This window comes from Rattus norvegicus, chromosome 10 (assembly GCF_021556685.1).
Source record: "Rattus norvegicus strain SHRSP/BbbUtx chromosome 10, alternate assembly SHRSP_T2T, whole genome shotgun sequence".
Lineage (NCBI taxonomy): Eukaryota > Metazoa > Chordata > Mammalia > Rodentia > Muridae > Rattus > Rattus norvegicus.
This window is the reverse complement of record NC_141543.1, coordinates 68488678-68503694: the sequence shown is the minus strand read 5'-3', so window position 1 is coordinate 68503694 and position 15017 is coordinate 68488678. Positions and strand designations below refer to the sequence as shown.

The window sequence follows — 15017 nt, the reverse complement described above, 5'->3', positions numbered from 1 at the left end:
CTCATTCTCTTACTTTCCCTTACTTTTGGTGTCTATTTGAATTAAAGGACCAGGAGAGAAAAAGTTAACATCCAAGTCAGAGTAGCAGAACTAGAAATCTGTCTACAACCCAGATTTCTACCCCCTTGCAACACTTTCACGCTCACAAAACTACTATGAAATGCAACTAAAATTCCAAAGCAGGCAAGTTTTTGAATATAGACTTCACTCCATACAGCTAAGGTTTTGTCTGTTTTTTGAAATCAAGTTTTTCTGTGTAGTCCTGACTGTTCTGGAAATCACTGTCACTGAGCTCAGAGATCCACCTGCCTCTGCCTCCCAATGCTGGGAATAAAGGCATGAGCAACCACTGCCCAATTTACAGTTAATTCTTACTAGAAGTGATTTACTGGGTCAATCACAACTTCCTGCTCACTAATAAAATGGGGACTAGCTATCAATTGTTTTAAGATCTTTGGGAAATCCTCAATCAAACAACAAATACATTTTCTTCTGTATGAACTTCCAGAAAATAAGAAAATGTAGTTGAACAAATAGCAAACTACAGACAATACTTTTGCTTTCTGACACGGGATTTCTATGTAGCCCTAGCCATCCTAGAACTCACTCTGAGATTTGCCTGCCTCTGCCTCCCAATACTGGGAGTAAAGGTGTACACAGCCACTGTCCTGCATTAGAAATACACAATGGCATGTATCAAGTTCAAGGTTCAACCCTTACTTAGGAAAAATAAATTCCTTATTTCCAGCATTGTATTACCATTTTTCATTTTCTAAAAACTATGATAGCCAATCAATCAAACTTCCTGTGTTGCTTTGAGCTGAGCTCAAGATCTTATCATACTAGGAAGGTCTTCTACCAATAAGCTCTATCTCCAGGTCACAAATAAAAAAAAAATTTCATGGAGCTGAGGTGGTGGGACATGCTTTCGATCCTAGCACTGAAGAAAATCTGAGTTTGAAGCCAGCCAGGGCAAAGACCCTGTCTCAAGTGTTATTTTTTTTTTCCTCAGAGAGAGGCTAACTATAAGACAAAAACAGTATATGTAGTTCTGTATTCTATAATGTTTTCTTTAAAAAAAAATGCAGAATGTTAAGCCAGGTCTAGTGATACGTACCCCTGCAATTTTGTCTCAAACAAAAAAAAAAAAAAAAAAAAATTAGGGGGGTAGAGACTCAAACCAATAGATTTGCCTGAACCAAAGGCAGCCAAGAGAACTACTTTACCATTTAATAAGTTAAGCAATTGGGGTTGGGGATTTAGCTCAGTGGTAGAGTGCTTGCCTAGGAAGCACAAGGCCCTGGATTCGGTCCCCAGCTCCGAAAAAAAGAACCAAAAAAAAAAAAAAAAAAAAGTTAAGCAATATCTGTATCTTCTGATTCATTAATCATAATTTTATATATTTAAACTAAAGGTGGGCAATGTTACATGCAATGATAAAAACTGAAGTCCAAAAAAGTTGAACCACAACACAAAATTTTAAGTAAACTGCAACAATTCTACCTAAGTTTGCTTACTAGTAACTTAAATACCAGAAATAAATCATGGGGGAAAAAAGCTCAGGTAGCAAATGGTGGCCCACATTAATTCCAGCTTCCTAGGAGAATGAGGCACCAGAATTACAAATTAAAATGTAGCTCAGTGGTATATAGCTCCTACCTGCTATACACCAAGGGTCCTAGGTTCAATTCTAAGTTTACAAAATGCAACCTACTAGGCAGCTTTTAAAAGTGTTAATGACAAAAATAAATAAATCTCACTTCTGAATAAATACATAGTTGTCTCCCTGTGGCCTTGGTATGCAGAAAGTCTAAAAAGCATCTTTTAAAGCTTAGATATTTAAGAAAAATGTGAAGATAGTAGTTATAACAGAAAGCAAAGAATTCCTGTGTCTTTACTATTTGGGGCTGCCATGATAACTCCACTTCAAATGGACTCAGTAAAACTTGAGTCCCAATAAATCTAGCTTTTGGATTTGACATTGCAATTACTCAACATGTTTGGCCTCCTATGCCCTTACTTCTGAATACAGAAAACCAGTTTCACTTAAGTTTGGGAGTAATGGTTCATAAAAACCCATTACGTTATGTACCTAACATTTTCTAGATTTCGTAGCACTGTATAAAATGACCAAACTACACATGGAAAAGCCACTCAGCCCAACTGATAATATTCTTCATCCCAATTTAAGACATTTTGAGGACAGCCACCTTCAATGAATGGTTCAAGGTCTGCATCTCTATGGAGTAAGGAATCCGATGGGGAATACACAAACCTTGTAAAAGATAAATTCTAAATCTTTGAACAGTTCCATTTGGCAACCTTGACACTTTCTCACCTTCTGAAAAACCAAAACCAATGCAGTTACATAATTCCTAAGTCTCTAAGCTGCTGTAAATCCTTACAATTAAACATTTCTGCTCCATCATCAGTCCCTACCACCTTATAAAAGAAAATCTGATATCCATCCAGGTGTCTTCAAATAACTTACGGTCTACACTAAGTTTTTCACCAGTAACTACTTGTATTATATGATAGGCTAAGTTTAACATTTTTCTAAGCATTCCCTTTTCAGTTTAAAAAAAAAAGCACTTTAATGTGCTTATATATAAACTTTGATGCTTATTTTTTAAATATTTCAAGACTCCACGTTTAATATGTTAAATAACATTCAGTTTGGGGATAGAAGTCGGTTTTAAAATGCACCAAAAACACCTCTCACTTTAACCAAAAAGGTCTTGTCCAAGGTAAGGGATTAGTGACAACCGCATGGACAAGTCACTTCCTTTCCAGTTCATCGTTAAAGAAACAGGGAACCCAAAACTGCCCGTGTTGTCCATCCAATCGAACATCTGATTAATCCCTCCTACAGTCACTAACCCAGCTCACAAGTTTAGTAGGTGTTGAGTGGAAAAACCAATGGAGTAAGGTTTGAGAGGTTGCCGGGCCCCCCACCCTCCTTGGGTAGGAAATGCGCTGCTATAAAGAAAAAGGCCTAAGTGAAAAAGCCTCTGAGGCGGAGTCGTGAGCGAACCTGGCAGGAGATGAGATTCCTGTGGCAGAGAAACTCGTGACAGGGGAGCTTGGTTCCCGCTGTGTACCCCACCAGGCCTCAGGCACCGCCTCTACCCAAAATGAATCCCCTCGCCCCTCGCAGGCCGGCGGAACGCTGGGGCCGCCGCCCGGGCCTCCTTCCCCCTCTAGCTCCTCTTCGAGGCCCGCTCCCTCCCGGCCGCCCGCGCCTCCCGCCGCACCCGGGAGCGGGAAACGCGGCCGTCGGCGCGCGAGTCCACGGTGCAGGCCGCTCCCCTCGTGGCCGCTTCCCTCCCCCACCCCAACCGCCCCCGCCCCTCACCCCAGGGACCCGCCCGGGGCCGCGCGGCCGCCACCGGGTTACACAACCCGGCGCGGGGCGGGGGGAGGGGCGGCGGGCGGCGGCCGCCCGCAGTGCGGGGGACCTGAAGAGGGCTGCACAGGGTCCCGGGGCAGCGGTGCCAGCGTCCCGTGTGGCCTTCCGCACCCTTCCCCCTCCGCTCCTCAGCCGGCCAGAGTCGGTGACAGGAATCGGCTTCCAACATGGCGGACAGGAAGCGGCCCCGCGAGGAGAAGAGAACATTCCAGCCTCGCCGGCTCCGAGGCGAGCGGGCCAGGGGCGCCGGCCTCTGGAGGTGCCTCGCGGATAGACAGCGGGGTCCGGAGCCCAAGATGGGCATTTAGGGATAGAAAAGACCCGAGGGACGATGGGGTCCCAGCCTACCCCCCCCAGGACAGCAAACCCCAAGGCCACAGGTGGGCTTGGGGTGGCGGGTGAGGGAGGACGCTTCCTCAACTCAGCCCTCAGCCCCGCTCCTCGCCGCCTGCAAGCGGGTCTCGCGACACCACCCGAACCGGAATTCACTAGGCCTGGATTACAGACACCTCAAGGGATTTTTTTTTTTTTTAGGACAGATGAGTTTCACCCCTTCTTAGGGCCCCCACATTCAGGCAACTCCAGGGCCGCACTAGAGGGAAAAATAAGGCTGGACTTCCAAGGCCGACCGTACAGGTCTGCCTCCGGCCGGGGCGGGGGCCGAGGAAGGTCACGCTGGCCTGACTGGGCCTCTCCCATGCTAAAGGGAAGGAGAGGGCGCTGCAATCCCCACCTCGCGGCCCGCGCCCGGGAAGAATAGAAGGGGGCATCCCCGGCCCGGCGGGACGCACACCCCGACCGGGTCCGCGCTTTTCACATCTAGCCCCACCCCCATCCCTTCCCCCCAACCCAGTCCCCTTCCCCCACCGCCCTCCCTCTCAGACCTGTTTTCTTCTTCGGCGTTTCCTGGTGCTGCTGGAGGGTGTGTTTCTGCTCATGTTTCAGCGGCTTGGGCTGGGCCTTGGGGCTGCCCTCGGCTCCATGCTGCAGGTACTGGTGAGGCTGCTGGTGATGGTGGTGGTGGTGGTGGTTGTGGCTGTGGTTGTAGAAATAATAATGGTGGTGGTGGTGCGACTGCTGTTGCTGCTGCTGGGGGTGATGGTGCGGATGGTGGTGGCTGTGATGGTGCTGAGGCTGTGGCTGGCCGGGCTTCTCCTCCATTGAAAGCGGCTGGGACTCCCTGGCTGAGGCTGCGGGCTGCTGCACCGTCAGGATCTGAGACTGCTTCTCCGCGCTCGCTCAGTATATCTGAGCGCGTCTCGCCAGCGCACTGGTTAAGCGAGCGGATCTGCGAGATTGGCAGCCGCGCTCCAGCAATCAGGAGCCACGCTGCGCGTCAAGCCCCGCCCCTAGCCCAAATCCTCTTCCCTTCCCCTTCGCCACCGCCGCCTGGCCAACGCCACTTACCCTATGCAACCTCACAGGGCCGGGCCTTCAACGTCAGCATTATGGCTCTCTCTTCTATCGCTTTCTCTCCTTCACCACGCAGTTAGCGAACAGCACTTTCTACACTCCTCACAGCGAGCAAGCTGATGTCGAGTGTAGCAGATTCCACTGAGGATTCTACTGGCGCTAGGAGCCATCTGTTGGTTTTGCACCTCCTAGAATATGTTGGGGTGTGTGTGTGTGTGTGTGTGTGTGTGTGTGTGTGTGTGTTTAATTCTTTTCCGGGTAGTCGAGGGGGAGGGAGGCGGGGGGGGGTCTCAATTTCCTTAACCCTTAAACCACGAAAGGGGCAATACAAAAAAAGAGGAAATAAATACATTTTTAAGAATACAAGAGCCTCACAACTCGATAGATCGTTTTGTATTCTGGATTCATTTTGCTTTGTATTCATATGCTAATCTCTTCCTTTCCACGGAGGGATTATAGGGTTCCACAATAGGGTATCTGTGTAATTTTCTAAAAGGGCACAAAGGGCTTAAATCATTGTTTCTTTGTAGTTGAAGGCAAGAGAGAGAGAGGAATGAAAAATCTACACTGAAGTTTTTTGTTGTTTTGTTTTTTTAATTAAACACTGCAGGTGAGGTCAACTATGAAACCAAAATAGGTTTTAGGATAAGACTTTCAAAAGTGAAGGAAAGGAGAAAGAAAATCTTTAAAAGTTCTTTAAGTTTTGGGTTTTTTTACATTTTTTGCTTTAAATTGAAAGAAAACATTGAAATTTAAAGGCATATTTGCATTTTATGCTGTTAATTCAACCTGTTATGATAGGAAGGAAGAAGGTTGTGATGAGGACAGACACGCGGCACCCTCTTAGTATATTAGGGGTGGGTGTTGACTGGGAGTTTTGTTTGTGTGTTTTGGATTGGATTGGTTTTGAAACAGCATCTATGTAACCCTGATTGACTTGGAACTACCTTTGTAGAAGTGTCTGGCCAACTAAGAGGTTCCCCCTGCTTCTGCCTCATGAGTGCTAGGATTAAAGTCCTACACACCAGCACACCCAGCCAATGTGCTATTACATGAATGCTTGCTTTATAATTCATTTAAATTATACATATAATGCATACACATCTACGTAATACAAGGGAAATTTTAAATGTAAAGTTTACCATCTTTTGTATTTATTTTGTTTTGTTGTCTTGGTTGGTTTGTTTGTTTGGTTGGTTTTGAGACAGGATCTTACTGTGTATTGCTGCCTGGCCTGTTACCATTCACTATGTAGCCCAGGCAGACTACAAATTGTTGCTGTGCCCCTTCCTCTCCCTCAAAAATACTGTCATTGCGGGCCGGCACCATCATACCCAGTTCCCACTTAACCATTTTGAGTACACAGTTGAGGGGTATTTCAACATTCCCATTCTTCTACAACCATCTCTAGCTCAAAAATACTGTCATTGTGGGCATGCACCATCACACTCAGTTCCCACTTAACCATTTTGAGTACACAGTTGAGGGGTATTACGACATTCCCATTCTTCTACAACCATCTCTAGTGAACCTCTAGGACCTATTACTCTTGAAACCCCACTGCCTTTTAACTGGTAAAGCCCTTGAGGGTGGAGGGTTAGGTCAACTGTTAAAGAGCATGTTCTGCTCTGGCCAAGGACCAGAGTTCAATTCTGAATACTCCCATACAGCTCATAATCATCCATAACTCTAGTTCCAGGGGATCCAATCCCTCTTCTGAAGTCCAAGGGCACCACACACAGGTAGTAAACATAATTAGGTGTATTTTGTATGTGTGGGTTTTTGTTTTTTGTTTTTGGCCGGCATGATGTGTGTATGTGCACCATGTGTATGCCTGGTGGCTGCTAAAGTCAGAAGAGCTAGTTAGGTCTCTTACATGTGGCATTAAGAATGGTTGTGATTCGGGCTGGAGAGATGGCTCAGCAGTTAAGAGCACCTGACTGCTCTTCCAGAGGTCATGAGTTCAATTCCCAGCAACCACATGGTGGCTCACAACCATCTGTAAGGAGATCCGATGCCCTCTTCTGGTGTATCTGAAGACAGCTACAGTGTACTTATATATATAATAAATAAAATAAATCTTTAAAAAAAAAAAAAAAAAAAAAGAATGGTTGTGATTCAGTATGTGGGGCTGGGAACTAAACTTGGGTCTTCTGCAAGAGCGACAAGTAGTCTTAGCCACTGAATCATCTTTCCAGCCCTGTTTCAATTATGCATTTCTGTTTGCTTGGCGTTTATTGTTGTTTTGATTCTTCTTTTTTTTTTTTTGGAGTCACAATCTCTTATACCCTAAGCTAACCTCCAACTCACTTTGTAGTCAAGGATGACCTTGAACTTTTGATCCTTCTACCTCCCACATTTTGGTATTTCAAGTGTGTGCTACCATAATACCTTAATATGTGTTCATATTACATGACATGAATAAAAAGGTCTTTCCTTTTTTTGACTGAATAATATCTCATGGTGACTAAGTATGTTTTGGGAAGGTATATACAACATTTTTAGTATGAATTTATTTGACAATAGGTATGTTATGTTAGTCTCCCTTCTCTCACAGACAGCCGAGACTACACAGAGAAACCCTGCATTGAAAAACCAAAGAAGGGCTCTAGAGATGGCTCAGTGGTTAAGAGCACTGACTGCTTTTCCAGAGGTCCTGAGTTCAAATCCCAGCAACCACATGGTGGCTCACAACCATCTGTAGTGAGATCTGATGTCCTCTTCTGGTGTGTCTGAAGACAGATACAGTGTACTTATATATAATTAAAAAAAAAAAAGGAAAAAGGAAAGAGTTAGACACTAGTGATTCATGGCTTTAATCTCAGTGCTTGAGAGGTAGAGGCAGGTAGATCATCCTATGAATTCAAGGTCTACAGAGCTAGTTCCAGGACAGCCAAGTCTACTTAGAGGAAAACCTGTCTGAAGTACAGTATACTCACATTGCATTAAATAAGGAAATAAATCTTTAAAAAAACGCTGTTCAATAAATACTTGAAAATGTGTAAGTTAAATAGATTTTATTGTTTTTACTTTTCCATCTCCATCTGCATTACTTTTTGTATGCAGTCATGCCTATAGGTAATATTGTGACTTCCATTTTGTCATTTTGCTGTTTGTCAGTTTGTTTTTGTTTTGTTTCAGATTTATTTATTTTATATATGTGAGTACATTGTCACTGTCTTCAGACACACCAGAAGAGGGCGTCAGATCCCATTACAGATGGTTGTGAGCCACCATGTGGTTCCTGGGAATTGAACTCAGGACCTCTGGAAGAGCAGTCAGTGCTTTTATCCCCTGAGCCATCTCTCCAGCCCTGTTTTTGTTTTTCTGCTTTCGTATTTTTCCCCGTCCTTTTTGACAGGGTCTTACTATGTACCCCAGGCTGTCCTCAAAGTTGTACTAATCATGTCTCAGCCTTCTTAGTGCTGTAATGAAAAGCATGGACCACCATGTATGACCTGAGGTTATACTTCCAAGTCAATTTGCAAAATGTCAAAAACATTAAATGTCAGGTTTAAGATGGCTCTCATTACAAAAAAAAAAAAAAAAAAAAATGTTGTGACTGGAGAGGTGGGTGAGTGGTTGAGAGAATAGTCTCTTTTTTTTTTTTTTTTTTTTCCGGAGCTGGGGACCAAACCCAGGGCCATGCGCTTGCTAGGCAAGCGCTCTACCACTGAGCTAAATCCCCAACCCCGAGAGAATAGTCTCTTATAAAGTGCCAGGGAGGTTGGGGATTTGGCTCAGAGGTAGAGCGCTTGCCTAGCAACCGAAAGGCCCTGGGTTTGGTCCCCAGCTCCGGAAAGATAAGACAAAAAATAAAATAAAATAAAGTGCCAGGGATTCCATTCCAACACCCACCTAGGAGCTCACAACTCTAACTCCACTTCTAGAGTATCTTATGGTCTCCTATGGTCTCTGAGGCACCAGACACACATGTGGTACACAGACATACACACAAAACACCCATAGGGCACACAATTTTTTTTTCTTTTTTCTTTTTTTTTCAAGCTGGGGACCGAACCCAGGGCCTTGTGCTTGCTAGGCAAGCGCTCTACCACTGAGCTAAACCCCCAACCCCACACAATTTTTTTTTAAAGATTTATTTATTTATTTATTTATTTATTTATTTATATGTAAGTACACTGTAGCTGTCTTCAGACACACCAGAAGAGGGCATCAGATCTCATTACAGATGGTTGTGAGCCACCATGTGGTTACTGGGAATTGAACTCAGGACCTCTGAAAGAGCAGTCAGTGCTCTTAACCACTGAGCCATCTCTCCAGCCCCACACAATTTTTTTAAAAAGAAAAAAACATATTATCTTTTCAAATATTACATACTGAAAAAATATCACCTGACAGTAGTGGTGCATGCCTTTGAAGGCAGAGGCAGACTGACCTCTGAGTTAAAGGCCAGGCTGGTCTACCGAGTAAATTCCAGGACAGCCAGGGCTATAAACCACCCCCCCACACTCCACCCCCCCAAAAAAGAAAAACATCTTGTTCTGTCAGTAATTATTTCAAGGGCTGGGGTTGTAACACAGTAAAGTTCTCGTTTAGCATTCACCAAGCCCTGCAGTTGATGCCTAACACCACGTAAATCATGCACATAGTTTCTGTCCTTTTTATTGTCTATGAGACAGAGGTCTCACTATGTAAGTCTGCTGAAAATCACTCTGTAGACCAGGCTGGCCGCAGATTCATAAGGATCCGCCTGCCTTTATCTCCTGAATGCTGGGACTAAAGGTGTGCATCACAACATAGACCAGAGATGGAAATTCTGTCCTAGAGCAGGGAAAGCCTGTGGGCCAAGCAGAGACCGCAGGGTAGCTGGAGTGCACGTGGAAAGGAGACAGACTCTAAGGTACTACTAGTGTCTCCACTTCTCATCAACTCGGAACCAGGCAAGAGTCTAATTTGGCCTGCATCTACCTGAGTAGACCAGAGGCCCCATCAAAAGCCTTCATGCGGCCGCTCCCCTCTCCGAGTGGCCAGATGGGAGTTCCAGACCAGTGTTGTTTTATGGCATACTGACAGCCAGGTCCTAGGGCTGCCTCAGTTGGTGTGTCTGCCTCAGGGGCTGTGGCACTGCACCACTGTGGTACCTTGATTATTGGCTATGCCAGGAACCTGTCTCTTGACAGAGACAGTGTGTACTCATATAAATAAAATAAATAGATCTTTTTTTAAAACGTCGTGTTATTTAAAAAACAAACAAACAAACAAAAAATAAATAAATTTTTAAAAGGACCCCAAAGTGGGGCATTAGATCATTTTGACGGAGGTCCTTGATTTGGGTGCTAGGGTTCAAAGCCCTGTACAGAATTTCAATCATTTCTGAAAAGGCCCTAAACAACTTTCAGCCATTTAGTACTACATAAGTATAAGAAGTAACATTTTTTTTTTCCAGAACTGAGGACCAAACCCAGGGCCTTGTGCTTGCTAGGCAAGCGCTCTACCATGAGCTAAATCCCCAACCCCAAGAAGTAACATTTTAAGTACTGTCATAAAATGAAAATGTTAAACCAGGTGTGGCAGCTTATCTTCCTTCAGTCAGCACAGAGGCAGGCACAGCTCTGTGAATTTGAGGCCAGCTTGGTCTTCACAGTGAGTTTTAGTAAAGCCAGAGTTGTATAGTTAGCCCCTGTCTGAAAAAAAAGTAAAAATGTCAAACAATTCTGAAAAAGATTTAACTCTTCCTCCCCCTTCCTTTTTTCTTTTTCTTTCTTTTTTTTCTTTTTTCTTTTTTTTTTTTAAATTTATTTATTTCATGTATGTGGGTACAATGTCACTATCTTCAAATACCAGAAAAAGGCATCAGATCCTGTTACAGATGGTTGTGAGTCACCATGTGGTTACTGGGACTTGAACTCAGAACCTCTGGAAGCACAGTCAGTGCTCGTAACCACTGAGCCACCTCTCCAGCCCGAACAGCTTCTTTTGTTGATTTGTGTGTGTGTGTGTGTGTGTGTGTGTGTGTGTGTGTGTGTGTTGTTATTGTAAAACAGGTTCTCATTATTGTGACCTTAGATGGCCTGGACCTCACAGGACCTGCCTCTGCCTCCTGAGTGCTGGGAGATCAGTCCAGTACCCCACGGCTCACTATGTAGCTGAGGCTGTCTCTGAAATCATTATTCCTTGTCTCCACCCTCTAAATGCTGGTATTCCAGGCCTGGCTCATCTCTGCTGACTAATGAGTGAACATTTTCTCTTTACTCACTAGTATGTGCTTTTTTGGAATTTTGCTGTTTCTCTTTGTACAGTTCAGGAGATTAGTTAAGTAGGGTTGCAAGACTACAATTAACAATGAAAATCATTGGGCTGGAGAGATGGCTCAGCGGTTAAGAGCACCCAATTACTCTTCCAGAAGTCCTGAGTTCAATTCCCAGCAACCACATGGTGGCTCACAACCATCTGTAAAGAGATCTGATGCCCTCTTCTGGTGTATCTGAAGACAGCTACAGTGTACTTGTATATAATAAATGAATACATCTTTAAAAAAAAAAAATACCTAGGAAGCACAAGGTCCTGGGTTTGGTCCCCAGCCCCGAAAAAAAACAAAAAAAACAAAAAAAAACAAAAAAAAAAACAATGAAAATCACAACTCAAACACCTTATTTTCCATGTGCCTTTACCCGTTTATGTTGGGTACCATTTCAACTTCAGAAATACAGAAACTTTTTTTTTTCTTCTTTTTTTCGGAGCTGGGGACTGAACCCAGGGCCTTGCGCTTGCTAGGCAAGCGCTCTACCACTGAGCTAAATCCCCAACCCCTATTCTTTTATGTTATAAGTACACTGTAGTTGTCTTCAGACACACCAGAAGAGGACATCAGATCCCATTGCAGATGGTTGTGAGCCACCATGTGGTTGCTAGGAATTGAACTCAGGACCTCTGGAAAAGCAGTCAGTGCTCTTAACCGCTGAGTCATCTCTCCAGCCCCCAATAGTTGCAATTTCAAAATAAAGCAAATCACTGGTAACATTCACTGTTTCATTTTAGCAAGAAAAATAATCTTATTCATACACCTGTGATGGCTAAAGAAACTCCATTTTTGTGCTAGGCGTCCATGTTGTTACCTGATAGTTGTCTCTGACTGCAGTTCCTGGAAGATAAGTTCCTGAAACCCTGATTCCCTGATACCAACATAGATAAGTTTTTTTATCAGATCTGGGATGCAATTCTTTTCTGCTTTGTATCTCACGTGGACAGATTACTTGACCCCACTCAACTGTTTTTCATTTGAAAGTCTAATTCATGGGTTTTAATGAGGTAGGTTTAGATAAAGTTGCTAACAAATACCTTTTTTAAAGATTTATTTATTTATTATATATGAATACACTGTGGCTATCTTCAAAAATACCAGAAGAGGGCATAAGATCTCATTACAGATGGTTGTGAGCCACCACATGGTTGCTGGGATTTGAACTCAGGACCTCTAGAAGAGCAGTCAGTGCTCTTAACAATTGAGCCATCACTCCAGCCCCCAACAAATACTTTTTGATGCTACAAAATGATTAAATATGTTATGGTCCTTATTCCACCACTTCCACCACCACCCTGCCCTCCCTTGCTTCCCCCAAGAAAGGGTCTTGCTATTTTAAACAAACTGGTCTTGAATATTTGGGCTCAGGTTGGAACTGAGGCTTGTGTGCTTAAAACTGGTTGTCAGCATGAGGTACCACTGACAGATTGTTGACTCTCTAGGAAGTGGAACCTAGGAAAAGGAAGCTTGGTTGTCTTAGTTAAGGTTACTATTGTTGTGATGATATACCAGGAACAAAGCAGCTTAAGAAGAAAAGGGCTTACATATCCTGAATCACATTCCACAGAGAGAAGCCTAAGCAGGAACCTGCAGGCAGGAGCTGATGCAGAGGCCCTAGAGGGCACTGCTTCCTGGCCTGCTCCTCCTGGCTTGCTCAGACTACTTGTTTGGTTGGTTGGTTGGTTGGTTGATCATTTGGGTTCTTCAAGGTAAGGTTTCTCTGGCTGTCTTGGAACTCACTCTGTAGACCAGGCTGGTCTTGAACTTACAGAGATTTGCCTGCCTTTGCTGAAATGAAAGGTGTGTGCCGGGGCTGGGGATTTAGCTCAGTGGTAGAGCACTTACCTAGGAAGCGCAAGGCCCTGGGTTCGGTCCCCAGCTCCGAAAAAAAGAACCAAAAAAAAAAAAAAAAAAAAAAGAAAGGTGTGTGCCATCACCACACTGAAGACTGCTTCCTTTTCATTCATTCATTTCATTCATTCAATTTGTTTGTTTTTGAAACAGGGTTTTTCTGAGTCACCCTGGCTTTCCTGGAACTCGATCTGTAGATCTGTAGATCAGTCTGGCCTTGAACTCAGAGAGCCATCTGCCCCTTCCTCCTGACTTCAGGGGCTAAAGGTGTGGGCCTCCACTGCCAAGCCTTTATTATTATTTTTTTTTTCTTTTCTTTTTTTTTTTTTCGGAGCTGGGGACCGAACCCAGGGCCTTGCGCTTGCTAGGCAAGTGCTCTACCACTGAGCTAAATCCCCAACCCCCCTTTATTTTGTTTTAAAACTGCTTTCTTTCTTTCTTTTTTTAAAGACTAATTTATTATATATAAGTACACTGTAGCTGTCTCCAGACACACCAGACTAGGGCATCATATCTCATTGCTGATGGTTGTGAATCACCATGTGGTTGCTGGGATTTGAACTCAGGGCCTCTGGAAGAGCAGTCAGTGCTCTTAACCACTGAGCCATCTCTCCAGCCCTTAAAACTGCTTTCTTAAAGTATCTAGGGCCACCTACCCTGAGTGGCCCCATCCACAGTGGGATCAGAGTCCCCCATCAATCACTAACTTAAAAAAATGCCCTGCCGGGGTTGGGAATTTAGCTCAGTGGTAGAGCGCTTGCCTAACAACCGCAAGGCCCTGGGTTCAGTCCCCAGCTCCGACAAAAAGAAAGGAAAAAAAAAAAAATGCCCTGCCTACAACCAGATCTTATGGAGGGATTTTCTCAAACGAGGAGGTTTCCTCCTCAGAAACGCTTTAGCTTGTGTTAAATTGACAGAAAAACTAGCGTGGATTTAGGTCACTGAGAGGTGACCGTTGAAAAGGGGAAGGAAGACCTCTGGCTTTTCCTCTCCTTCACTTTGCTTCCTGGTTTGCATGGAGTGAGCAGCATTGGCTCATGCAAGTGCTTCCAGTCTTCCCTTACATTGACCTAAAGACCAGTGACCTAAAAGAGCTTCCCTCCCTCCCTTTAACTGTTTTTGTTGTTGTTGTTACGATTTATTTATTTGTTATATATCAGTACACTGTAGCTATTTTCAGACACACCAGAAGAGGGCATCAGATCCCATTACAGAGGGTTGTGAGCCACCATGTGGTTGCTGGGATTTGAACTCAGGACCTCTGGAAGAGCAGTCAGTGCTTTTTTTTTTTTTTCTTTTCTTTTCTTTTTTTAGGAGCTGGGGACCGAACCCAGGGCCTTGCGCTTCCTAGGCAAGCGCTCTACCACTGAGCTAAATCCCCAACCCCCCACAGTCAGTGCTCTTAACCACTGAGCCATCTCTCCAACCCCGGACACACACTTTTAATCCCAGCTCTCCAGAAGCAGGGACAGGTGGATTTCTGTTAGTTCAAGACCAGCCCAATCTATGTAGTGAGTTCTAGGACTTCTGGGGCTATGTACAGAGACCTTGGTTTTGAAAAAGAAGAGGTTGGGGTTGGGGATTTAGCTCAGTGGTAGAGCGCTTGCCTAGGAAGCGCAAGGCCCTGGGTTCGGTCCCCAGCTCCGGGGGGGGGGGGGGGGGGGGGGGAAGAACCAGAAAAAGAAGAGGTTGTGGACTGGAGAGATAGCTTAACAGTTAAGAGCACTGGCTGATCTTCCAAAGGACCCGGGTTCAGTTCCCACACCCACACAGTAGCTTACAACTGTCTGTAATTACAGTTCTATAAGATCTGACATCCTTACACCAATGTACATACAATAAAATTAAATAAATAATAAAAAAAAAAAAGGCTGTAAAAATGGTTCAGTGGTTAAGAGCACTGACTGCTAATCCAGAGGTCCTGAGTTCAAATCTCAGCAGCCACATGGTGGTTCACAACCATCAGTAATGAGATCTGATGCCTCTTTTTGTATTTCTGAAGAGAGCAACGGTGGGCTCACATAAAATGAATAAATCTTAAAAAAAAGAAAAGAAAAGAAAAAGAAACGTTGCTGTTAG

General features: G+C 44.2%; 1 protein-coding gene across 1 annotated transcript in view; it reads right to left on the bottom strand.

Moving 5' to 3' along the window:
• Nufip2 (nuclear FMR1 interacting protein 2) overlaps positions 1–4626 on the bottom strand; it is a 32367-nt gene extending 27741 nt beyond the window's left edge. The window contains 1 exon segment of the mRNA NM_001427799.2: positions 4294–4626. Within this exon segment, the coding sequence (NP_001414728.1) occupies positions 4294–4570 (277 nt within the window). The 5' untranslated portion in view covers positions 4571–4626.
• Between the last annotated feature and the right edge of the window lie 10391 nt (positions 4627–15017).